A 26,366-nucleotide genomic window follows, 5' to 3' on the forward strand; every position below is an offset into this window, starting at 1 on the left:
CCTTGCTTCCCTGTGGCTCCTGACCCTGCTCCAGCCCCAGGGGAACCCAGGGGTCCCAAATTCCTCTGCCTGCCTTGGTGCCAGGCCCGGGCAGGGGGAAGCACCTGTGAACCCCCATGTGAGGCAGTGCCCCAGGCTCCCCTGCGGCATTTCCCCTAAAGTTTCCWTCCCCTGCGGTGTCTGCAGGCCTACAAGGTGATTAACATCCCCTCTAAGCATGTTCCAGCCGTGTTCTGGATGCCTTTAAGCCCCCGGGGTGTTACACGTGGCTTACAAGTTGGGCTCCATTAGCRYTCRGTTCGCTGTTTATTAAAGCCTCGATTAATCTTGTATTAATGCTCTTCAAATGCGACTTTTGTGGAGGTGCAGCAGCCTCTGAGAYRGAAGCTAAGCTTCTCCCCAGCCCYGTGCCACTGCTGTCAGCGAGGAATTAGCTGGGAATCTCTCCAGGCTCAGAGCTGAGGGGCTGGGAGGCTGCAGAGAGTGGGAGAATGCYCCAGTTAATGTGGGGTAACACCAGYCCAGAGACAGYCCTGGCTCTGCTGCCCCCAAATCTGGGCCAAATRGGGGAGCAGGGTCCATGACCTGGGAGCCCACTGCCCACCCTGTGCCCCCCAGGGAAGACAGGAGGGTTTGGGGGCAGCCTGGAGGATGCTCTGCTTGCTGGGACCCTGCAAATCCAGAGCAGTTGGAAGGGTTGGCAATGGGAAGATCCATGTCTGAAAAGCAGAAGCCTCTCCTRCCCCTGCCCCGGCAGCCGTGCGGCCTTGGGAGGGCTGAGGAGGGAGGGCTGGATCAGGAGGAGCCCGGCCCAGCCCTCGGGGCCGGCGGGAACAGCAGCTGGGGCTCCTCGGTGGGCTTGGGCTGCTGCCTGTGCCAGAGCCAGAGCCACGGGCGGCCGAGGCGCTGATGGGATGGAGGAGAGCTCCCATCCCTGCCGAGCCGGGATGCTGCAGTTGTCATGGCAACGTGGGAGGCCTGCGAGCYGGATCCCATAACCCACCCCTTTGGGGGATGGGGGGCGTGCAGGGTGCCCTCAGCCCTTGCACCTCCCCGCACCCCAAAATCGCCATCAACCCACTCCTCCCTTCAGCTAAAAGATCCTGCTGAAAACACCGCCTTTTCCACGGGGGGAAAACACCTTTGGGATGAAAAAACCGTGTCCAAACACTCTGTGAGGAGCACCGGGCCGAGCGGGAGATGCCGGCAGAGATTCCTGCGGCAGCTCCTGCTTACCTGTGCCCGTGAGCAGAGATGCCCCGGCTGGAGCAGCCGACACCCGGCAGGGTCCGGCCGTGAGCTGCTCCCCGTGGGATGCTCCCAGGGCTGTGCCTGGGGGCTGGGGCAGATTGGGGCGGGCTGCGGCCGGGGGTGCAGCCAGTCCTGCTCTCCCCCTTCCCAAAGGTGGCTGGATCGGCACACAAGGTCACCTCTCCCTCCTGCCACCGGCCGCGGCCCCGCTGAGCCCTCCCCCGTGGCCCCGGCTGGATTTTTCGCCACCTCGGGACACTTTGTGCTGTCTCCAGCAGCTCATCCCCGCCGGGGCCCTCGGCCGCTGCCAGCCCTTGACTGACATATGTCCATCATCCCTGGCAGCTGGAACCGCAGACAGCAGAGGGTCCCCGCGGGAAGGACGGGCAGGGACGAGCCCGAGCCGCGTCCCSTCCGTGGGAGCTGCCACCAGAAAGAGCATCGCGGTGCCCCCGCGCCCGCTCCCGCATTGCTGCCCGGTACCGCTGGGGCTCCGGGTGGCACATGAGTCACACTTCCTCCCAACGCCCCTTCCAGCGCCGTGCCGCCGCTATTTTTGGAAATTCTGGAAAGCGGATCAGCCCCGAGAAGCGCGGTTCGTGGATGCTCCCCACGCCGGGTTGGCGTCCCACCGCGTCCCCGAGCGGGGCTGGGGATCCCCCGGCAGCCCGGACCCTGCGCTGCCCGCCCCGTTCGGGATGCGTGGGAGCTCCTTCCTCATCCCACGGCCCCTCCTGAGTCAGCAGGGAGCTGAAGCACCGTCCTAGCGGCAAAATATTACCTTTTAAAGGACTTGTTYGGGATTGGGGTGGGACTTTGTGCAGTGCCAGCTTGGCGTTGATCGCTGTGCTCCCAACACAGCGGATCATTCCCAAGTTATTTTTACTCCCAACCCCCAGTGTTTTAGCTGGGGCTGCAGAGCTTCGCAAAGTGTCTCTGAGGAAAACCGGGCACCATCCGGCTCCGGAATCGAGGGGTGGGTGAAATCCGAGATGGGATCAGCAGCTGAGTGTCACAGCCAGGCCTTCCTGGCCTCCCACTTCGGAAGGATCTGGTTTTACGGGATGCTGCACCTACACCCACACCATTCCACACCTGCCACCCCATCCCTCTTCCCTCCCGTCCTCCGGGATCGGTCTAAACCGAGGATTATTTTCCTTTCAGAGCAGTGSTTGTGCTGCTTATCCTTGGCTCAGGCAGTGCCCAAGATCAGCGGCCGTGACCCCCGAATGTCCAGCCAAACCCGGGAGCAAACTCGGAGGGGACACAGGGAGCGGGTGGCTTTGCCAGGCATGTGACACCTTTGCCGTGCAGATGGTGGCTCGGCAACCTTCAGCCGCGTTTTTTGGGGCCCAAGCTTTTGCCTGGAGAGCTCGTGCCCTGCCGGCGCTGGCGGGCTCGCAGCATCCCGACCTTGCCGGGATAAAATTAGCCCCGTTTCATTTCGGATTAAAGGCGGCTCCGCTGGAGCCGCGCGAGCGCTTCGGCTCGGAGACGTCAAACGGCAGCGTTCCCTTTTTTTGTCTGCATCGGGGAGGGGAGGGTCCTGCCAGCCAGCGCCTGGTGACAATGACATTGATTTCCTAGACCTCTCGGCGTGGCCAAATCTGTATTTTTAGCTGGGGAAGAGAAAAATACGCATCACGTGTCAGAGCAACGCTTTCCTGGTGGGAGGGAAGRAGCCGGGAGCCAGCGCTGCTGGAGCAGGGGATGAAGGGGACTCGCTGCCCTGTCCCCGGWGCGGGGCTGGGGATGCACCGAGGAACCGCTGCTGCCCTCCCCGGGCTCCACTCCGGGCACTGCCCCCGGCCCTGCCCCACACAGCCCCGGCCAGAGGCCCCTGAGCCTCCTGCAATGGGGGCACGGKGGACCCCACTCCCCAGGGATCCCGCCCATCCCCTGCGCATCCCCCGGGGCCGTTTATCTTCCGGGGCAGACGCTGCCTTCATCTCTGCTTCCCTGCCACCGCCTCCTCCTCCTCCTCGCTCTCCCCCACCCTGTTCTCATTTCCCCAAGAAGACTTTAATGAAATCTGCCCTTAATTAAATCCACATTCATTTGCATAATTACCAGGAAATTGAAATTAGCCTGCAGACGTGGCTGGAATACACTCGGCATCAGGCAGCCCCGGTGGTTGGGAGGGGGCTGCACCGAGGGCCACCGGGTGCCCCCCACCCATGGGTGCTGCCCACCTGCCCCACGGTGCTGCTCCCCATAGCCCTTCCCTCCCTTCCCAAGGTGACAGGGTGAAAGTGGAGGGACAGCCACTCCCGAGGCCACGGCAGGGCAGAGGCCGTGCCCTCCACCCCCGCACAAGCAGCATCACATTTCCTTCATTTAATAAAAAAAAAAGTCTTCACCGCCATTGAGAAATTTTTTGTTGCTTTTATAACTATGTATTTTGTCATTTTTTATGGTTTCAGTTGTGTTTTTTTTTTAAATCATTTTCAACAGTGACAAACTGAGGTAACGTCTGTGACACTACAGCCTCTCCTATGGGAAGAAGGTCCGAAACCCGACAGCTGAGGGAACTGGAAATAAAAACCCGACAACCTACGGACACAGCGACCTCGACGGGGACAGAAATCACACCTGGCACCCCCTGGGACACACCCCGGGGAGGTGCCACCGAGCCCTCCCGGAGAGGTGCCACCGAGCCCTCCCGGGGCGGCCGGGATCCCTTATCTACATTATTGCACGAAAGATCGAGGACATCGAGGGACCTAAGGCAAGAAGGAGTAAAACCGGTGCCTAGCTCTCTACTCGGGGCAATGCTACGTCTAACGCCGGGCCCGGGGGGTGCCGGGGGCGGGGGCGCGGCGGGGGCGGGGGCGGCCCCTGCTCTGTAAACTGCTGCTGCTGCTGCTGCTGGAAAGCGTTATAGCCCTTAGTGGGGGATTGGGGCGCCGCGGCGGCTCCGCGGCACCCGCCCCGTGGGAGGGAAGCCCGAACCGCAGCAGGGTGCTCCTGCCTTGGGGTGCCCCCACAGCCTCCCCACGCCGGCGGTGGGGCGAGCCCCCGCTCCGCTGGGTGCCCAGATCGGGGAGGGACGGTGTGACCTCCACAGGAGCGCGTCACTAAGGGRACACCGGCGGCTGCTGCCACCGCACCCCGCCTCGCTGCAGCCAGCCCCGGCGGGGTCTACCCCGCTGCCTCTTCCCTGCCAGCCCCGGGGGAGGGTGACAGGTTTGGGGAAGGGGTGACAGCAAGGAGGGGTGATGGGGACAGCACGGGCAAATGGGCGAGCCCGCGGGAGGCCACTGGGACCCCGTCCCCTGCTGCCGGGGTGTGCGGGCCGGCCTGGGTGCGCCGCCGCCGCCTCCTCCAGTCCCTGGGTACGAAGAGTCTGCACAGGGGACACGGGGACACCAGCACGGCCAGCCCGGCCCCGGGCACCCGCCGCTCCGGCCAGGGGGACCCATCCCCACCCCTCGGCGGGGCACGGGGACCGGGGCTGCCGGCGGCGGTGGCTGGGACACACAAGGACACACAGACAGGGACACTTGCTACATCGATGGCTGCCAGCGCCTCCCATGGCAGGGAGGCAGCCGGGGCTGCCGGGGGTCCGGGGCTGCCGGTGACCCCCCCGGTTCCCCATCACCAGCCCGGAGCCCATCTCCCCACCCCGTCCCGGTCCCAGCAACGGGGCAGGGACCAATGGAAGAGGGCAAATCACCACCCACCCCAACCTCCCCAAAGGCCTCCTCCACGGTGCAGGGTCATCGGCCTTTCCACTCCCCACACAAGGGTCAAGCACAGGGTGGGGGCAGAGCCAGTGGGTCACTCGCTACCCACTGCCCCCTGACTCTTCCTCTCCGTGCTGGAGGAGCCCTCCCCGTGCCACCCTGGGGCAGCCTCAGAGGGGGCAGCACAGCCTTGGCAGGGCCGTGGGTGTCCCCATCCACCCGGGCAGTGAGCGGTGCCCTCGGCCAAGCTCCGGCCACCGGCCTCGCCCAGGCGGGACAGAGGGATCGGCATCCTCAGCTCTACGGAGCACAACCAGTTCTGTCCTTTTCCTCTTCGATTGTGTTTCTTTTCCTTTTTGTTTGCTTTGGGAGACCCAGAGCCCGGTCCTGGCTGGTGCCACCACCACGCTGAGCTCCCCAATCCCTGTCCCTGGGCGGGGGGACGGGGCGGGTCGTGCGGCCGTCACACGCAGATCTCTATTGCTGTGGCCAGGACCATCTGCCCCTTGCCCTTGTCCTGCCGTCCGTCTGTCCTGCTCGCCGTGCCCGGGGCGGCCGCGCCAGGCTCAGGGCCRCGCGTTCCGCTCCCCTCGGTCAGGACGGTCCTCTTGAGCGGGGCGGGGGTGCAGGAGCCRGCGGCCTCGTGGCAGTGGGGGCCGGCCGGGAGCTTGTCCCTGGCGTGCTTGCGGGAGCGGTAGGAGGGCCGGCACCGCACCTCGGCCATGAGGTCRCACTTGATGAAGTAGAAAACCTCCTTGACGGGGCAGCGCTTCTCGGGGTCGAGGGCCAGCAGACGCTGGAACATGCGCAGGGCGCCGTCCGTGAAGCGCCGCCACTGCGAGGGCAGCCCCGCCAGCCGCCCCTTCTGCCACCGCACAAACTCCTCGAAGAAGGCGTCGGACGCCACCGCCGCCTCCCAGGGGAAGTTCCCGGTGAGGACGCAGAAGATGAGCACCCCGAAAGCCCAGACGTCGATGCTGGTGTCCACGGCGAAGCCCTCGGCCCGGCCGGCCTGGCACACCTCGGGCGCCGTGTAGGGGATGGTGCCGCTGATGCGCTTGACCCGGCAGCCCACCTTGCGGGTCATGCCGAAGTCGGCCAGTTTGACGCGGCGGCAGTCGCGGTCGAAGAGCAGCACRTTCTCCGGTTTGATGTCCCGGTGCACCAGGCTCTTGCTGTGCATGTAGTCGAGGGCCAGGCCCAGCTGCTGCACGCAGCGCTTCACCAGCTCCTCGGGGAGCCCCACCTGCGCAGGGGACACGGCGTCACTCAGCTGTCACCGAGCSCATGGGGCCTCACCCACCCAGGGACACACACCTCTGTGCCTCTGGTGTCACGGGGCTATATCTGGGTGCTCTGAGGCAGGGCCTGCTGGTGACTTCTGGGCCACCCAGGGAATAGGTGGTGGGTCTTAGGATGGTTTGGGTTGGAAGGGACCTGAAGCATCATCCCGTTCCACCCCCTGCCCCTGACAGAGACACCTTGCACTATCCCAGGGTGCTCCAAGCCCTGTCCAACCTGGCCTTGAACACTTCCAGGAATGGGGCAGCCACAGCTTCCCCRKGGGAAGGGTGATGGGTCCCAGGCCAACCCAGGGGCAGGTGATGGACCTTGAGTCACCCGGGGGTGGGTGATGGGTCCCACACTTGCCTGTAGGTGCCCGTGGCCAGGCCCAGCCCAGACAGAACTGCCCAGTCCCACACCCGCAGCCTTTCCCACAGGGGCACCAAGCACAGGGCAGCTTTGCTCAGCACCCCCTGAGCCCCCACAATCCCCCGAGGTTGCCGAGGCTCAGTGGTCCCACCTGCGGGGGGATGATGTCRAAGAGGTCCCCACCAGGGGCGTACTCCTGAGCGAAGACGTAGCAGTCCTCGGTCTCGAAGACCACGTCAAAGACCTTGATGATGAAGGGGCTGGAGGAGAGCGTGTTGGTGATGCTGAACTCCCGCAGGAAGTTCTTCAGCTTCGTCTTGCTCTTGTTGACGAATTTCAGGGCCATCTTGGTGCCTGCAGAAGGCAGSGGACAGGGGTGAGCCCTCGGCTGGGACACACCAGGTCACCCCACTCCGGACACGTGCCCACCGCTCTCACCTGTGCTTTTGTGGGACACCAGGTCCACCTTGCCGTAGGTGCCCTTGCCGAGCTCGCGGATGAGGTCATAGTGCTTGGTGATGTCGGTGCCCGAGAGCGTGCGGATGGCCAGCGACTGCATGTCCTCGGTGATGAGGGGCACCCCGCAGCAGCCCAGCTTGCGCGACGGCTCCTGCTCAATCGAGCCCGCGCTCATGGTTGCGCTGCAAGGCACGGGTGGCACTGCTTCCGTGGGGCTGCAGAGCCATCGTGTCCCATCCCATCCATCCTGTCCTATTCCATCGTGTCCTGTCCCATCCCGTCCTATCCCACCCCATCCCATCCCATCCCATCCCATCCCATCCCATCCCATCCCATCCCATCCCATCCTCAGAGCTGCAGCCACAGCTCCTTGCAAAGCAAGACTGGGCTGCAAGGGCGGTGCTGAGCAGCCACCACTGAGTGCCACCCCTCGGTCCCCAGAGGCCTCCAACTCAATGGCTCTGGAGGGGATGCTCCAGGCTCTGCAGGGGGTTACAACCTTGGGRATGTTTGGGGACAAAGGAGGGCTCTGGGCATGGCAGAGACAGCAGGGTAGGGATGTGGAAACACACACAGGGACACACATGGGGTGACACACAGGAGACACCCACAAGGACACATTTCCTTGGGTCTGGTGTGTTCACAGCCACTGTGCAGGACAGCAGCTGAGGCACTTTGGGGGTTCCCACTGCTGCTGAGGTCCCCAGAGGAACCCCAAGAGCCAACTCTGTCCCCTTCACCACCAAAGCACCCTCCAGAGCTGAGCCTCACTGCAGCCAGGGGTGCTCCAGAGCAGAACCAGGGCCAGGCCACAGGAACCAAGTGGGACACAATGGCTCTGCAGCAAATCCCACCCCCAAATCCCACTGGTCATCCATCAGCACCAAATCTTGATAGGTGACATCCCATACCACCAGGTATCAGACAGTCTGATGGGGAAAATCACAGAATCCCAGAGTGGATTGGGCTGGAAGGGACCCTAAAGATCATCCCATTCCACTCCCTACCATGGCAGGGACACCTTCCACTGTCCCAGGCTGCTCCAAGCCCCAATGTCCAGCCTGGCCTTGGGCACTGCCAGGGATCCAGGGGCAGCCACAGCTTCTCTGGGCACCCTGTGCCAGGGCCTCCCCACCCTCCCAGGGAACAATTCCTTCCCAATATCCCATCCATCCCTGCCCTCTGRCASTGGGAAGCCATTCCCCTTGTCCTCTCATTCCAGGCCCTTGTCCCCAGTCCGTCTCCAGTTTTTCTGCAGCCCCTTTGTGCCCTGSAAGAGGCTCTGATCTCTCCCCAGAGAGCTCTCTCTCTTCTCTTTTCCAGGCTGAACAATCCAAACTCTCTCTGCTTTTCCGCATAACAGGAGTGTTCCATCCTAGCCATCATCTTTGTGGCCTCCTCTGCACTTGCTCCAACAGATCCTCATCCTTTGTGCTGGGGACCAACAGCTGGAGGCAGAACCCAGGTGGGATCTCACCAAAGCAGAGCAGAGGGCAGCAGCACACRGACATCAGCACCGACATTCCTCACTCCCGACAAACCAGGGATGGTTTCCTCCTCCCTCTGACCATTCCCACAAGAAGATCCAAGCTTGGAGTCACCCACCACAGCTCCACAGCAGTGAAACCACCCCAGCATCTCCTCTGATGTCTTCAGGGCACTGCCTCACCCTCCATCACCYCGGGAGCACAGAGCCCGGGCAGCCRGAGGGCACTCGGTGGCCRCARGAGGATGAGGATGGACAGAGAKAGCCCAGGGGTGCCCACGGGCTGAGCCCCACGCAGGAGCTGGGACAGCCACCCCAAATGGTGCCAGACACCCCACAAAGCACCCACAGCACCCCACGGTCAGGATCACACACAAGGATCCTCCCAGCCCCTTCCCAACAAGGCTGAGCCGGATCTCCAACTTCTCCCTCCTTCCTTCCCCGCACCCTGCTGCCTGTCATCCCAAACCAAAGCTCAGCTTCTTCACTTATTATAGTTATATTTTTTCCCTGGGAAGTTGGGGAAAAAATAGAAAAGGAACTTCAACATCATGATGTTCCAAAAATGTAACAGTTTGACTCATAAGATCTCCGAAGCAGCTCATCTCCATAGTGTTTCATTGGCCCCCTGGCAGAGGAGCACCATCTCAGCGTCTGGGTGCTGGAGGTGGAGGTGGATCAGCAGCAGCAGCTCGCTGGAGGCAGGACTGAGAACAGCCCCCGGCATCCTGCACGAAGGATTCCGGCTACGCTTGGATTTACGATGGCGCTCATCAATGTCCCTTAATTAAGCGGCGTYGAAATGCAATTATTCAAGCCAGGAAGGTTGGGTTTGAGGAAAAACCCTGCTGGTTGGATGGGAGAGAGGAGAGGCAGGACTGGCGGCTTGTGGAAGTGCTCTTCAAGTCAAGGGCTGCTTGCTCTTCCCCTKGGCTCAGCCTGTTGGGGTTTCCAGGTGTCTCCTTCCCCAGCAGCCACCGAGGAGCATCCACGGGGAGCAGGGATCCCGGTCCCGTGCTGCAGCGTGGCTGGCACCGGGATGTGCTGGGATCCTGCCGCAGCGCCGCCGGCACGGCCAGCTCCGAGCGACAGCCCCGCTCCGCACGGCCAACGGGAACACGGAGCCGTCACCGATCCCGGGAGGAGCCAAACAGCAACGGGGACCAAAATACCGACGCGCAAGGCCGAGGGAAGCGTAAACGCAGAAGTTTTCATTAAAAATTGAAAGGCTTTTGAAAACATGTTGGGTTTGATGTGAGCAGCCAAGCGGGGCGGCAGCGGGAGGTGACGAGAGCTCGGTTCTGGCTCCGTGCGCTCCCAGGGACAGCAGGGATGGGGGAATAGCGGGACACGGAGGGATGGCRGTGCCAGCATGGCAGGTGATGCCACCAGCCTGGCACGGCCAGGGTTGGGGTCCCGTCCTTCTGCAGCCAGGTCAGCCACACCGAGGACCTCATGTGCGGCCACGCGCGTGATCGGGTCACACCAGAGCCAAATGAGGTCTTTTCCCGGCACCCCAGCTCCTCTTCCGCCCCAAAACCCTGCAAGAGGAGCCAGCACCGCGCCCGAAGGAAGCCAAAGCCACCCAATGCAGCTCGGCTGTTGCAGGTGCTCCTGAAGGAGCTTTCCCGAGCAGGCAGGAGGATGCGCATCCCGGCTGAGTCCTGGCAAACCCCCCGCGGCTCAAGATCCCGGGCATGACAAAGAAGCAGCGATGCTGCTGCCACGTGGCCCCGGGACCTGCCGCTCGCCACAGGCGGTTCCTGCCGTCATCTCCGCATCCTGAGCCATTTCTCCTACTATTCAGACTAAAATTGTTCCGTGTTTAAGCTTCAGCACCGTTTATCTCATTGAGTGAGGAGGATAATCCACCCACCTCTTCCTTGCTCCCTGGCAGGTATTTATAGGCAGCCGCTCGTCTCCCGTCGGCAGCTGCCGCTCCTCTCCCCGAACCTCCCGGCTCCAGCCCCAGCACCGCGGAGCACATCCCGGGAGCACATTATCCCATATCCAGAGCCCAGCATCCTGCCAGGAGCCGAGGCTGGCACGCACGGACAATCCTGCCCCAGYGCTGTTCCCTGCCGGGGAATGCTCTGCCCTGCTCCGCATCCCGCTCCGCCGCACGCCCAGCCCCGGGCGCATCGGCTCTGCCGATAACTAATTGCAAACTCATTAAGAGCTCATTGAGAAGAGCAGAGGCCGCCGGGGAGAGTTGCCCCAGGCTCCCGCAGAGAAGCCTGCTGGAGCAGCGGCTGCTTGGAAATTAAGAGGGAAAGGGGGAAAAAAATCCCTCTGGCCACATAAGAGTCTGACAGAAAAACAACCGGTTATTGAGGGAGGTTCCAGGGAAAGGGTTTGGGCTGAGCCTGATTCAGGGTTRGAACCCTGGCCAGGGGCTGGGACTCGCACCGTGGGCTGCTCCGGGGCAAGGAATCGGGAAGACAAAGGGAAAATCTACTCGGGGCAGGGGTTCTGCAAGACCCATATTCCTCTTTAGAGAGGGGAGAAATGAGAAATGCAGCAATGGGATGGGCACAGACCCACGCTGCTCTGTCCCTTCACTTGGCAGAGCTTTGATTTCCCCTTCGCTGTCCCCAAACCCTCAGTTACGAGCAGGTAACACTGACTCCCACTCATCCATCAGGACGGAATTCCCTCACTCCGCACCCCACCCAGCTCCCAAACCTCCACTATTTCCCCTAAACAATACACTGAGCCAGCAAAGTCACGCCCTGGGCCTTGCCAGAGCCATCCCCACTCCCAGGTCTCGCCATGCCAGCACCACCCTGGTGTCCCTGGGACGAGGGGCCGGCGGTGTTTCGGCCGTGTCCCTCGTGGAGCCACTGCCTCCCAGCGCCTCGCTCCATTTCCAGCCCCTGCCACCTCCATTTCTGCCTGACCCTGTTCCAGGGACATCCTCTCCTCTCCTCCATGCCGCTGGGACCCGCACCCCAGATATGAGCTGCGCTTCCCGGGGGCTGTGGCACGCTGGAGCCCAGGGAGGGCTCACAAAGGCACCTTGGCCTAACGAGGACAACGTGGCTGTGGGGGCAGGACTGRGATCTCACCGGGGCTCAGAGCCACCGGTGCCCACCACAGCTGGGCAGTCTCCAGCCAGGCTGGCTGCCACCTCCCAAAGCAGCAAAACATGCACAGGGAAAGGGTTCCTGCACCCACGTGCCACCCCAGGGTCAGCCAAAGCCACTCAGGACAAGCCAGCTGTGTCCGGGAAGTGGCTGGTCACACATGGCACGGGGACATCGGCTGGTGGCAGCGGTTTGGGGACAGCCCCTCCACCAGATCCTGCAGCCCAGGAGGAGCAGCCACCCCAAAGAGGCCACGGATGGGGCCACATCTCCAGGTCCAGCTGGCTCCATAGCAGTGGGGCAGTGCTGGGKAACACTGCAGCACCACCTACACCTTTGGGACCAGCACCAAACCTCCACYGGAGCACCCACAGCAGCCAGGACTCCCCAGTGCCCCGAGCTTAGGACCRAACTGGCACCAAATTCCAAATTATCCAGCAATTCTCATACCAGCTCCTTGCCTAGACCAGCGCAGCCTGCTCAGCACCAGGATTGTCTTCAGCAAAGCCAGTGGGTGCCCAGCCAGGCGCCGGGTCCCGGCTGGCAGGAGCTGCTCTCCCACTGCAGATGTTCCAGCTGCAGGGCAGGGTCAGGCCCCRTCACACCCATCCAGAGTGTCCCCCGCTGCAGGAACCATCTCCCATCCTGGCCATCAGTCTGTCTGTGACAAGWTTCCTCAGCCTTCGGTCCCAGGATTCGAGTTCCGCAGAAAAATTTGGGAAGAGCAAACCAAGCGGTGCCAGGACTCTCTCCTCCGACAGCTCCCGGGGAGCCGCGGCTCCTCCTTCCTGCCCGTGCCCTCGGCGCCGCTGTTCCGGAGCTGCCAGCAGGATTCTCCCTGCCCTCATCCACACCGGGCTGTCTCCGTCCATCGGCCCCAATGACAGGACCTTGGCTGCCTTTCAGCGTTCCGACCTCCCGGGATTTTGCTGCCGGGCGGGATGGCTTCGTTAGGACCTCAGCTCTTCCAGCCTGCAGCTCCTCCCGCCTTCGCCGCCAGCACCGGGGATTTATGATTACTTCATTGTTTGATTGGTTTCATCAGCCTGTCATCATCTCCCTCCCAAAACTCTTCCGCCAGCGCCGGCAGCACCGCACGGTCGGGATCTGCAAAGACAAACGCCCCGAGCGGCACCTGCCCGACCCCGCGGYGGGGCCAGCCGGCCCTCGGCCCCGCTCGCTCCTGGGGACAGCAGGGACACGTCCCTCTGCCACAAAAACAGCTCTSACTCCACTCCAAGGGGCTTCACAGCCTCTGAGTGCCCCGTGCAGGCTGGGCAGCGCCCCCACTCAGCCTTGGCTTCCGCCGCCGGGAAGGAGGGTGGGAGCCGTGGTCCCCTCCCGCAGCGCCCCGGGCAAAGCACGGTGACCCGGTGACACCGGGCGGGTCGGGGGCTCTGACCTTTGCCTCCCCATGGGGCAGCACCCCGATGCCGGGTCCGGGACAGAGGGGTGCCGAGGCCGGGACACTCTGTCCCCGGTCCCCGCGCTGTGGCGGGGCTCCCGGCTGGCGTCGCCCGCCCGCGGCCACGGCGGCAGCGAGGCCGGACCTGGAGGAAAGTGGGTCACGCTCCCYCTTCCCCGCTGCAGCCGGGGAGAGGCCGGGGTGGGATGGACGCCGGCCCTGTGCCCGCGCCCGCGGCCTGGGGACAGCAGGGGAGGTGAAAGGGGACTTGGGGGAGGAGATGAGGGGACACAAAGAGACGGGAGGGGACGCGATGAAGGGACGCGAGGGGAGACGAGAGGAGATGACAAGGGGAGCATGGGGAGATGACGAGGGGACAAGAGAGGACACAATGAGGAGACACAATGAGGGGAGGCGAGGGAAGATGATGAACGGGGCATGAGGGGAGATGACGAGAGGACATGAGGGGACAGGAGGGGAGGTAATAGGGAAGACAGGAAGCTGATGAGGGAAGACAAGGCGAGGTGAGGGAACGTGAGGGAAAACAAGGGGAGATGAGATGGGGAGGTGATGAGGGGACACGAGGGGACATAATGAGGGGACACCAGGGGACACGGCCTGAGCTGCCCCCGAGGCCGCCTCTCCCTGCTCTCCCCTTCCCCCGTTCTCAGCTGTCTTCCAGCTCAGCGCACCCTTCCACACCCCCAAACCCACCAGGAGCCCCYGGGGAGCGGCCCCGCGGCCCCAGCTCCGCTCGGTGTCACTCACGCCCCTCCGTCCCCGTCCCTCACCCTCGCCCCCCCCCCGCCGTACCGGGGCCGCCCGGGACGCAGGTGCCACCGGCCGCAGGAGGGACTCGGGGCCGGAGGGGCGACCGATCCCGGGGACAGCGCCCGCACGGCGAGGTGCCCACCCTGCTCCATTCATCCCGGAGCGCCGGTTGTACCGGGATTGGGTTTGTCCCCTCCCCGCGCCGTGCGGGCAAACAAAGGGCGGCCTCGGTACCGGGCGGGCGGCGCCCCCCGCACCCCCATCCGCGCACCCCCATCCCCATATTCCCATCCCCGCACCCCCGTGTCCGCTCCCATCCCCGCACGGCCGCCTTACCGGAGGGGCGAGCCGCCGCCGCGCCCCGTCCCCGGCGGGAGAGGAGCCGCCGCCGCCGCCGCGCTCCGCCCGCCCCGCCGGGCTCCTCATGCCGCGGCTCCGCCGCCGCCGCCGGAGGAGCGGAGCGGAGCGGAGCGGAGGGAGCGGAGCGCGGCGCCCCCCGCAGCCCCCGCCCAGCGCCGCGCTCCGCCCGCACCGGCACCGGCACCGCCCCGGGGAGGGAGCGCGGAGCGGGAGGAGCGGCAGGAGCGGGAGGCGCGGGGGGGCTCCGCCGCCGGCCCCGGGGGGATGGGGGGATGCGGAACGAGCGATGCGGGATGCGGGGCGCTGTTTGTCCCCGCCCCTCCGATGTAGCCKGGGGGAGTCAGTGCGGGAGCAGCCCAGGAAAGGGGGGTCGGGGCTGAGCTGCCCCCTCCCCGCCGGTAGCGCGGGTTCGGCTCGGAACARACCACGGCGCTGGGGACAATGGGGATGCGAACGGGGCTCTGCAGGGGCAGGCTTAATACCCTACCGGCCGCGACGACCCCGACAGTCCAAGCTCGGAGCGTCTGGGGGTCACCAGCAGCAGCACGGTGCCACCGGAGTGCCCGAGCACAGGAACGCATCCCGCTGCCTGCTGCTTCCCTGAGCCCGGCTGTCCTTGAGCCCTCTGAAACTCTGTTCCCTCTCCATTGGCACAGGTGATGCCCCCGTGGTGCGGGTGGTGCCCACCCTGAGTCACAGGATGGTTTGGGTTGGAAGGGACCTTCAGAATCATCCCGTTCCACCCCTGCCATGGGCAGGGATACCTTCTACTATCCCAGACTGCTCCAATCCCCGTCCAACCTGGCCTTGGACACTGCCAGGGATCCAGGGGCWGCCACAGCTTCTCTGGGCACCYTGTGGCAYTGAGGGACAGGTGATGCCCACCACGCCACAGGCAGCCCCCTGAAGCGCCACTCCTCAATAAAAGCAGTGCAGGACACGTGGCTTTCCCCGTGTGCTCCGGGATGGTGGGAACATTCCCTCCAAGCCAGGGAATACCGGAAGAGGCAGGGGCGTTGTGGGGGCTTCCCTTCAGGCACCTTAAATTCGGCAACACTTGCAGCAAGCGGTGCCAGAGCTGGGCACCAGGAGCTCCCGGGCRCCTCCAGCCKGGGGGACAGTGACAGCTCTCCCGGAGGGTCCCGAGGGGTGGGCACCGTGCTCCTCCTTGGCGCATCCCTGGGCACATCTCGTCTTCCTGGATTTCCTTCCGTGCCCACCAAGGCCAAGCAGGGGCGTTTAACACAGGCCGGGATTTGCTTTGGGGCTTCCTTRTCTGTCAGCTGGGTGCCGGGTCCCTTCGCTCCCGCGATGCCACTTGAAAGGGACCCACGGCCATGGGGCTGTCCCACCCTCCGCGGGGACAATGGACTGTTCCCACACTCCAGCTGCGCCCGCTCCGCTGGCACCGGGGCCGTCCCGCTGCTCCCTGAGGCCCCAAAAGCCGGAGAGGGCCGGGAGCCATCGGCACTGACTCACTGGTGGCTCTGCGCTCGCGCTGAGGATGCAGAGCAATTAAGTCTTTTCATGAATGACTTTAAGGCAAGAGGCTGAATCACACTCCGACTCTCCGCTTTAATCCGTGCCGGCATCGCCTGTGCTGCCGTCACYCTCTCCCCGCTGCTCACGGGGCACCGCCAGCCCCGGCCGGGGCACGGGAGGGACGGCTGCGGCTCCGAGGCCGGTCCCCTCAATCGCCCCCCGCTCGCCGCTTCCTGCCACAGCTCCCGGCTCCTCCGGCCGGGATGCTCCGAGTGTGGGTGATCCCCCTCGGGATGGAGGGGGAAAGGCACGGGAGGAGAAATGCCGGAGCAGTGACCCAGCCAGGGTGCGCTGGGTGCGGGCTGAGGTGCTCGAAGCGGCTGCTGTGGGGCTGGGACAGGGGGGGCACCGGGCAGGAGAGCATCTCAGGAGTGAAGGTGCGGGAAAGGGGAAAATTCTGGGAGATGGGCAGAGCCAGGTGCTCCCTGTGCCACCGCAGCAGCGGGACCCGGGCCAGGGGGAGCCACAGCCGCCTCCCCGGGCCGCTGGGGATGGGGTGGGACCAGCGTCGCCCCTTCCCGAGGCCCCTCTCCCGCCGTGTCCCCTGCCTGTCCTTGCCGTGCCATCCTGGCTCCCGCAGCCTCCGCTCCGAGCGGCTCCTCGGAGCTCTCTGTCAACTCTCTCCCTATTTATAGCTCGGGGCTGTTTCTAGGTCAGGCGGGAGGTGCCGGTGCCCGGGGAGATAGCCCACGGACCACTGGGGGCTGCAGGGATGGTGTCACACGCCCCACACATGGGTCATCTCCCAGTGTCACCGTCCTRGTGCTCGAGGACAGGGCCCTGCTGTGCCCTGGGTACAGAGGGGCTGAGCTGGCAGTGGGATCAGCTGGACCTGGCAGGGCTTTGTGGGATTCCTTGGGACTCTGTGAGGCTTGGCAGGGCTTTGAAGGGCTCTGTGGGATTCCATGGGGCTCTGTGGGGTTCTGAGGAGCTCCTTGGGACTCATCAGGGCTCTGTGGGTCTTTCTGGGGCTCAGCAGCTCTTCATGGGTCTTTGTAGGGCCCAGCAGGGCTCTGAAAGATTTCATGGGGCTCTGTGAGCTCCGTGGGCTCCGTGGGTCTCTGTGGGGCTCTGTGGGGCTCCGTGAGGCTCGGCAGGGCTGTGTGGAGCTCAGCAGGGCTCCTTGAGGTTCTGTGAGACTCCACATTGCTCTGTAGGACTCCGTGGGGCTCCTCAGAGCTTGCCAGGTCTCCATGAGGCTCCATGCAACTCCGGGGGGTTCTGTGGGGCTCCATGGGGCTCGTCAGATCCCTGTGGGGCAGTCCAGCCCCTCGGCAGCACGTGGGTCACACACACACTGAGCCATAGTAACATCGGTTGTACCAGTGAGCGCTGGCACAGGCATCGTGGTCTTCAAAGCACTCCCAGAATATTAATAACTAATTAAGATTAACGAGATGAAAGGAGCCAGATCAAACATGTTTATCAGCTCGTGCAATCCCAAACCGTGCGAGGAGCCCCCGCCTCCCCGAGGGACCACGAGTGCCCCYGGGATTTGTGCCGGAAAGGGAATATCCGGCTGGTGCCATGGGATGMGCTCGGACAGGGTGGGCGGCAGCAAATGACCTGCAAAGCCCAAAATATTCCCAGCGYGCCTCATCCCCTCGGAACTCGGCGRGAAGGTCGCTTGTCCCTTTGGCATCGCTGGGGCAGAGCGGGAGCCGAGGGGCTGAGCCCCCCGAKGCCGCGGGCCGGGGTCCCAGGGCCGCCCGCGGCTGTCACGCCTCTGTGACAGGAGCCAAAGCTGCCGGGGATGCTGCGGGGATGCTGGGAAGGAGCAGCGGAGGGAGCGAGGGAGGGAGGGAAGGAGGGAGCGGAGCACGCCGGGAGCCGCGGCACGGGCGGAGGGGACCCGCTCACCCCGGGGGCTCCGGAGTGTCCCCCCTGCGGGGCCAGCAACCCCCGCCCCCTGCCCGCCCGGCTCCACCGTGCCCCGTGTCCCCTCGGTCCGTGGGGACAGCGCCCATGGCCGGGGTTCCCAGGGCAAAGGGGAATAGTGGGAGCTGGTTCCCGGAGGGGTGGGAAGGGGGGCTCAGAGCACCCCAGCTCGGTGTCCCCGTGTTGCCATCGCAGGCGGTGACAGGCGGGAGGAGATTCCCAGCGGCCGCTCTCAAGGTCAGGGCGGGGACACGGCCCAGGAGCCGAGGGACAGCCCCGCCGGGGGTGGGCACACGCCGAGCCCCCAGCAAGCCTCGGGTGCTGCCCACGGCCCGGAGCCCCCGACCCCGTCCCGTGCTCCYGGGGGGCTGGCACGGAGCGAACAGCCGGGCGGGGGCACCGCGCCCTGAGGGTTGGATCCCCAGGCACGGGCGGGGGCAGGACCGGCCGCATTTGGGATTTCGGGGACGGCGCTGACCCCGGAGCACAGCGAGGGCTGTTCCGCTGCTGGGATGAAAGGGGACGGGACACGGTTCTTTGGGATGGGCTGCTTGGGATGAGAAGCAGAACGGGTTTGTTCGGGACKAGGGAGGGACTGAACTGGGGGYACTGGGAGAGCCGCGGGGGCCGCCCTGGCACCCCGGTACCCCGGTACCCCAACAGCGCCCGGCACCGCCCGCCCGCCGCCTCCGCTCGCTGCCCGTTCTCCTGGCACCATCTAGAGGCTGCGGGGACGGGCACGGGGGGAAAGACACGGGGACGGGGACAGGGGGACAGACACGGGGGGACAGACACGGGGGATGGAAATGGGGACAAGGGGACAGACACGGGGGGATGGGGACGGGGACAGAAACAGGGAGACAGGGAAATAGACACGGGGGGAGACACACGGTGGGACGGGCATGGGGAGATGGGGACGGGGGGACAGGAGGACAGACACAGGGAGAAAGAGGTGCAAGGATAGACACGGGATTGACACGGGGGGCCAGACACAGGAGACAGAGGCTGGGATGGGCACAGGGGACTGACATGCAAGGACAGATGCAGGGGGACAGACATGGGGGACAGACATGCTGCCACAGCACCCAGGCGTGGGGCCCACGTGCTGGCACAGGTGACAGGAGCAGGGCCGAGCACGTGGGCGGTGACAGAGCAGGGAGCGCCTCAGACGGCACCTCCTGTCACCCCAGGGAGCCCACCCCAGCGGGGCTGTGCTGGAGGTGAGAGGCGATGGCTGCTGTGTCCCCATGGGATGGAGACAGACTCAGGGACAAGCTGGTGACAGCTAAGGGGGTGTTCAGAGAGGGACCCTCTCCAGCGCAGCCCACCAGAGGCAGGGCAGGACGGGGAGAAGCCTCTGGGCACAAGCCATGGGTGTCCAACCCTCCCCATCCCCTCGTGCAGGGAGGGGTCATGCCCGTGACCACCAGGCAGGGTCCTGGGCCACCACAGTGCCCTGTGTGCTCCCTCCCTGGCTGAGAATGCCAAACTGTCGCCACCTGTGGTCTGACACAGCCCGGATGCCACTGCTCATCCCCAACCGCGGCTTGGGCTATGGGACAGGAGTCCTGGGAACCCTGTGCACCCCTCCAGCCAGCAGCACCCCCACCCAGGCCCCTCTCGATCCCTGGTACCCCTGTTCCCTCCAGCTGGGTAGTGGCTCACAGCAACTGAGGCTCCAAAAACTCATGATTTACACCCAAACAAATTCTACAGCTTCCTGCACTCCGGGAGGAAGGACAGCCTGCCTGGACTGATGCCGCTGATGGCCCTGAGACCCCCCAAGCCTCGCTGGGCACAGGCAGTGCCCGGGGGGGTCCTGGCTGGAGCAGGCTCCGGGGCTGGCAACGTGGGACAGGAGCGGCAGTGGCTCAGCGCCACGGAGGAGCAGTTGGGCACAACATGTGCCAGCATTCACACCTCGCATCCCCGCCGGCTGCCCGGCTAATTCCGGCTCCGGCTCATTCCCCTTGGCTGCCGCTCAGCAGCGCCTACCGAGAGGAGATTTCGGGGAAGGGGGAGGCGAGCGCCGGTGCTGCTGCCGAGAAGGGACGGGCCCAGCGGAGCCTCGTGGGTTTCTTTGTGGACCCCGCAACTGCACCGTCCCCCCGGTCCCAACCAAGCAAGGGAGGAGCAGAGACCGCCCAGGGACACTGCTCAGGTGAGCGAGGTGGGAGGGATGCTCTGGGATGGGTCTGGGATGGATCCGGGATGGGTCTGGGATAGCTCCGGGAGGCCGTGGTTACACACACTGCTGCCCACAGCCCCACTGCTCCCCTGGGCACAGCAGCACCGCTCAGCTGGCACGGCACGGCACGGCACGGCACCGCTCAGCTGGCACGGCACGGCACGGCACGGCACGGGATGCCCAGCGGTCTCCCTGGAGAGCTGCTGCCGGGGAAGCACATCCCGGCCGGACACACGTGCTCTGCGCAGCACCGGGCTCTGGGCTCCTCCGGCCCGGAGAGGATGCGCCCGCTCCGAAGGAAACTTTGGCACAGCCCGGGCAGGCACTGCCCCCAGGCCGGCCCGGTGCCCTTCTCCCGTGCCGTGCCCTGCCGTGGGCTCATGGCGTGTCCCCACAGCGCCGTGTCCCCAGCAGGGCTGTCCCGGGCCGCGGCACTGACCTGTGCAGGTGCAGGGGCTGCAGCTCCTCTTTCTGGAAGCAGACGAAGCAGAAGGAATCCATCGCTCAGGGCCGGTGGCCACCGCGCCCGGCCGACGGGGACCGCAGGGCGGGCAGCGCCGGAGGGCTGTTGGCATCTTCCTCGCCGGTGCCGGCGGTGGCCGGAGGCTCACGCTGGCCCTCCCGGGGCCATGGTGTYGGGGAGYCCGTCACACGGCCGGGCTGAGCGCCGGGACCGGCCGCTTCCCGGGCGCGGAGGCAGCTCCGGGCCGTGCAGTGTCCCGCGTCGCCCTCGCTGCGGGGCCGGTGATGCCCGGTGCCACCCCGGCACCCATCGCGCTGCCCGGCCGGCGGCACTGCCGGTGCTCAGGGGGTGCGAGCGGGGACCTGGGACGGCATCACCCCGCCAGGGGTCCGGCAGGGTGGGCCGAGGCACCGGCCGAACCCCGCGGGGCTTCAGGGGCCGCGGGAAGCGGCTGCCCCGTGGCACCGGACGGAGCCCGTGTCGCTGTGGGGAAGGTGTCCCCKGCAGCAGGTGGGGTCCGGCAGGGTCTGAAAGGATCCAGCTAGGTCTGGAACGCTCTGGAAGGGTYCGGCAGCCCGACACACCGACGGAGGGGGAAAGTTGTGCCGTCGTGGAGCGGCGGCTCCGCGGGGCTCGTCTCACCGGCGGAGCAGCCGCTCGCTCTGACAGCTAAAGCAGCGTGCGAGTATTAATAGCTCCCGACTCCCGCGGCGAGGCTGGAAGTTAACCCCTCCAATGCCGCCTGCCCGGGCTCCAGCCGCCCTCTCCCGGTGCCGGCTGCTGCCTCGGGGCTCGCCAGCACCGACTGAGACCGGGCGARCTCAGCCCGCCCGGCCGGGGCACCGCGGGTCACCGAGGAGCCCGTGCTCTGTGCCCCAGGGCTCTGCCCGGCATCCCCAGGCTCTGGGCAGCCCTTGGCCCGGGGGACGTGACACAATCGGGGTCAATCCCTCAGTCCGGGGGGCCGTGGATGCCCTGTGCCTGCTGATGGTGGAGAAGGTGGCCTGGGAGCCATCCTGGGAGCCATCCTGGGAGCCGTTCTGGGGGCTGTGTCCCACTGCACGGGCACGGCAGGACAGGGACAGCACAGGAGCACCATGGTGCTGTGGGAGGGGTGTCCCTGCCCCACAGCAGTGTCCCTGCCCTACAGCAATGTCCCAGCCCCAAAAATGGCACCTTTCCCCCATGATGGCCCCGAAAGGGACCAYTGCTGCAGGCAATGTCCAGCTGCTCCAGGGGAATACACCAGGCCATGCTGGATCAGCAGTCCCCAAACTCACATGGCCCTGACATGTCACTGTTCCACTTCCACTGGGACTGTCCCCCACTCAACACCTGTCCCCAGGTCCCTGGGACCGAACCCTGGTCCCTCCCACCCCCAGGGACAGGAGCAAAAGCCGTGTCCTTGGGAAGGGGCAGTGGGAGGACATGGAGAGGAGAGGCTTCCCCAGCCTGGCCTGGGGCTTYGTCATCTGTGCCCTGAATTATTCAGCGAGTGGCTCTGCCTGCGGCGTCTGCTCCAGCCACACCCCTGCTAATGGCAAAAATCGATGGCTTTTTAATTCCTCCTGGCCAGAAAGCTCCTGGCTCTGCTGTTCTGGGTCCTGTTCCCCAGGAGAGTCTGGAGAGTTCATCCCAATTTTATCTCACAGAATCTTGGAATCTCAGAATGGTTTAGGTTGGAAGGGACCCTAAAGATCATCCCATTCCACCCCCTACCATGGCAGGGACACCTTCCACTATCCCAGGCTGCTCCAAGCTCCAATGTCCAGCCTGGCCTTGGGCACTGCCAGGGATCCAGGGGCAGCCACAGCTTCTCTGGGCACCCTGTGCCAGGGCCTCCCCACCCTCCCAGGGAACAATTCCTTCCCAATATCCCATCCATCCCTGCCCTCTGGCAGTGGGAAGCCATTCCCTGTGTCCTGTCCCTCCATCCCTTGTCCCCAGTCCCTCTCCAGCTCTCCTGGAGCCCCTTTAGGCCCTGGAAGGGGCTCTGAGCTCTCCCTGGAGCCTTCTCCTCTCCAGGTGAGCACCCCCAGCTCTCCCAGCCTGGCTGTGCCGGATGTTTGCAGGGATCCTGCTCCATGTGGGTCCTTGGGAGCTGGGAGAAGTTCCGACATCCCACAGGCACCACTCTGAGGGAATCCATGGGATCAGAGGGGTCCCACYATCCCATCCGACCCCAAATCCCCAGGTCCTCTGGTGCCAGAGCCCTGGCACCTACCCAGGCACCCACTCACCAGGAACAACAAAAAAGGTTAAAATTTAATGCCTTGGCTAATGGGCTGAGCAGAGAGAAACCTGGGGGAAAAGGGAGGCAGACGAGAGTGCCCCTGCCTTGGGAGCCCCTAATGGCTCCTGGATTTACATCCCACCCCACCCCACACTTCCCAGAAAGAGAGGACACCTCACTTGGCTCACAGGACCCTCCTGCTGACCCTTTATCACTGAATAAAATCCCACCAAGATGTTGGACCAAGGGGCCAGCCAGGAACCCTTGTGGCTCCTGGTGGAWCCCCAGAGGAGCTCACAGTGAGGAACAGACCCTTCAGGGCAGGACCTTGCCCAGGCTCCATCAGACTCCTCCAGCACCACCAGCACTTCTCCGGTGTCCCATGGGATGTTGAGAGCAGGCAGGGCAACTCAGGACACTCTGCTCTGCTGCCTGGGTGGGTTTGAGCTCTGGGAAGGTCGGGACACACCGAGCTTGGTRGGTTCAGAAGCAGCCACAGCCCAAATTAGTCTTCTCTCCCTGCAGGTTCCCTCCCACCTGCTCCTCTGGCTTTGGGATGGCTGGAAGGGTTGATGGGGACACTGGGATTGATTCCCTGTGTCCCTCTCAAATCCACTCAAGACATCAGACCCACAGAGCCTGAGGCCTGGTCTTGCTGTGCTCCCCCATCCGTTCTCCTTCATCAAGGATCTCCCCAGCATCCCGGCCCCATAACCTTGTTCAATCCCAGTTCAATCCCAGTTCAATCCCAGTTCAATCCTCGTTCAATCCCAGTTCAATCCTCGTTCAATCCCAGTTCAATCCTTTTTCAATGCTGGGAGCAGCCCCCCTTCCATGGGAACTGGGAAGCCATTTCCAGGGATACAGTCAGTGCCAGAACCCCAGCACAGATGAATCCCAGCGGGGCGTGGAGCAGAGCAGGGCTGGAGGCAGGATGACCTGGCCACAAAGCCACAAAGGTCCCTTGTCCAGCACTGCCACCCTGGATGGTGCTGGCCAGTGTGTCCAGCACAGGAATGTGGGATGGGGTGGGATGAGAGCCCCAGCTGAGCACCCTCCACCCCAGGACATGGAGCTGGGGGTCCCTGTGTCCCACCCACGGTGGAGAAGGATCCCCAGGCAGAGCTCCCCATGCCCAGGCTCTGTGGGTTTATAGAATTAATTCCTCACATTTGTGCTTTCTGCAGGAATTTGTGCTCAGGAATTTTTACCTGCTGGGTTTTTACAGCTCGCTAAATAAGCAAATTCCTTGCCAAGGCACCCAGAGACGCGGGGAGCGCTGGGGCTGTGCGGACAAAACCTGTCCAAGCCGCTTTATTGGACTTATAAAACACAGCTTAACCCTTTCCATCAAGCTGCTCTGCATGAGGTGGCGGGGTAGGAAAATGCTCTTTTCTCCATGTCATTGACAGTGAGTTCCAGCTGGGTTTGTGGCAGCAGCAATAAAGGAGATGGGAACGGAGGGGAGGGGTGTGAGGGGAAGCACAGCCAGCTGCCAGGTTGGCGTGAGGCTCAGACTCACCCCAAGGGCAAAACCCCAAYGCTGCAAAATGGGAATAAAGCAATTAAACATGATGAATATTTGAATGTGGGGTTGGAGAGGCTGGAATGGAGGCAGGAGCAGCACAGGAGGCTCGGGGAACAGGCATTTCAGCGCCTGTTTGTAATAAAAACTGCGAGATAAACCATGTGGCAACAAATTATTTTCACGAATCCTGTTCCCTTCATCTCCCCAAGCAGCTGCTCAGCTCCACGGCATTTCCATTCTTTCATTTCCATTCTTTTATTTCCATTCTTTCATTTCCATTTCTTCTGTGTTTTTAAAACATGAAGTTAACAAATAAACTTCTAAAAAAGCATGGATGGCTTCTCCCACCTTGGGGCTGGTCCAGGCCCAACCCGAGCCCTCCTGTTCCTTCTCTGGGGACAGAGGAGCCCCAAACTGAAACGAGGGCTGTCAGAGTCACTGGATTAGGGGATTGTTGGTTTTCTTTAAGAAATGACACTTCCAGCAATGGGATGAAGCAGGCCCAGGGTCTGGCACAGCCACATTCCCAGGACAGGTCCCTCCTCATGCTCCAGTGGTGCTGGAGGYAGATGTGGAGCTCCCACCTTGTTTTTTCATGGATCAACAACAGGAGGTTCCTGATGGGGCTGTGTGAGACCTGGAGAGGCACGAGGATGTGTCTGTAAGGTCTAAAGAGGACTATGAAGGAAAATGGGGACACATTCTTTATGGGGGTCTGGAGAGACAGGACACAGGGAATGGCTTCCACTGCCAGAGGGCAGGGATGGATGGGATATTGGGAAGAAATTGTTCCCTGGGAGGGTGGGGAGGCCCTGGCACAGGGTGCCCAGAGAAGCTGTGGCTGCCCCTGGATCCCTGGCAGTGTCCAAGGCCAGGCTGGACATTGGGGCTTGGGGCAGCCTGGGACAGTGGAAGGTGTCCCTGCCATGGCAGAGGGTGGGATGGGATGAGCTTTGAGGTCCTTCCCAACCCAAACCATTCCATGTTTTTTGATTCCTTTACCTTGGCAGAGTTGTTTCTACAGCAAAGGCTGGCAATGCCCAGCCCCACATTCCATCCTGAAAGGTATTCCACACCCTTGGGCTCTGCAGGGATCATGGAAACTCACAGGATCAGAGGAGAAGCCTCTCTGTGTGGATCCAGCAGTTGGGCAGAACGTTCCCCCTTCATGTTCCTATCAGCTGCTCCGGGCCCGTGGCACCAGAGATCCCACCCTGCTCACCCCAGGAACCCCAAAACCCCATCCCCAAACCCCACAGTGCTGTTAGCAGCCCGTGCCCCCGGCTGGGCAGGCAGCTCCTGGCAGGAAATCCCTGTCCCCGCTGTCCCCAGCTCCTGGGAGCACGGGGCCCTGCCAGGATGACAAATGGTGCTAATGAGATGATCCTGTTAATGATCACCATGGTAACGAGCCCGAGCAGCTGCACATCCCGGGGGAGCCCTGCTGAGGGGGCCTGGGATCAAYGGGGATGGGCCTCAGGCAACCTCAGGGGTGCTGGAGAGRCYTTGGAGGGGSTTTGGAGGAGTCAGAGGGGCTCTGKARGTGTCAGAGGGGTTCTSAAGGTGTTGGAAGTATTTTGGAGGTGTTGGGGAGATTTCAGAGGAGTTGGAGAGGTTYTGGAGGGGGTTGGAGGAGTCAGAGGAGTTYTGGAGGAGTCAGARGAGTTCTGGAGGAGTCAGATGGGTTCTGGAGGAATCAGAGGAGTTCTGGAGGAGTCAGAGAGGTTCTGGAGGTGTCAGAGGGGTTTTGGAGGTGTTGGGGAGATTTTGGAGCTGTTGGAGAGGTTTTGGAKGGGGTTGGAGGAGTCAGAGGAGTTCTGGAGGAGTCAGAGGTGTTCTGAAGATGTTTGAGGTATTTTGGAGGTGTTGGGGAAATTTTAGAGAGGGGTTTGGAGGAGTCAGAGGGGTTTTGGAGGTGTCAGAGGCGTTCTGGAGGTGTTAGAGGGGTTCTGGAGGAGTCAGAGGGRTTTTGGAGGTRTTGGGGAGATTTTGGAKCTGTTGGAGAGGTTTTKGAGGCCTTGGATGATTTTGGTGGGTTTGGAATATTTCAGAGGGGGTCTGGAGGTGCTGGAGCAATTTTTGAGAGGTTGGATGGATTTTGGAGGGGTTTTGGAGATGTTGGAAAGATTTTGGAGGCCTTGGAGTGATTTTGGAAGTGTTGAAGAGGTTCTGGAGGCAACAGAGTTTTTTGGCAGAGTTGGAAATATTGCAGAGATTTTAGAGGGGTTCTGGAGATGCTGGGATGGTTTTTGAGACACTGAATAAGTTTGGGAGGCTTTGAAGGTGTTTTGGAGGTGTTGGAGAGATTYTGGAGGTGCTGGAGGAGTTTTGGAGATGTTGGGAATGTTGAAGAGAGTTTGGAGAGATTCTGGAGATG

At 63.4% G+C, this 26,366-nt stretch overlaps 1 protein-coding gene across 3 annotated transcripts; it reads right to left on the bottom strand.

The window, feature by feature from the left end:
- Nucleotides 1-3,602: 3,602 nt before the first annotated feature.
- Nucleotides 3,603-20,281, bottom strand: SBK1 (SH3 domain binding kinase 1). 3 transcript variants are annotated; one of them, XM_057372431.1, is made up of 4 exons: nt 20,205-20,281; nt 7,029-7,231; nt 6,742-6,944; nt 3,603-6,183 (listed from the first exon to the last, which is right to left on the bottom strand). In XM_057372431.1, exons 1-4 carry the CDS (start codon nt 20,264-20,266, stop codon nt 5,401-5,403), a joined length of 1,251 nt encoding a protein of 416 aa, XP_057228414.1. In that variant the 5' UTR covers nt 20,267-20,281; the 3' UTR covers nt 3,603-5,400. The 3 variants fall into 3 exon arrangements, with proteins under 3 accessions (XP_057228414.1, XP_057228415.1, XP_057228416.1); XM_057372432.1 differs by lacking the exon at nt 20,205-20,281 and adding an exon at nt 14,134-14,233; XM_057372433.1 differs by lacking the exon at nt 20,205-20,281 and adding an exon at nt 12,072-12,559.
- Nucleotides 20,282-26,366: the final 6,085 nt, after the last annotated feature.

Source organism: Malurus melanocephalus, unplaced genomic scaffold (genome assembly GCF_030028575.1).
Source record: "Malurus melanocephalus ecotype Western Australia unplaced genomic scaffold, MMel_1.1 scaffold_170, whole genome shotgun sequence".
NCBI classification, from domain to species: Eukaryota; Metazoa; Chordata; class Aves; order Passeriformes; family Maluridae; genus Malurus; species Malurus melanocephalus.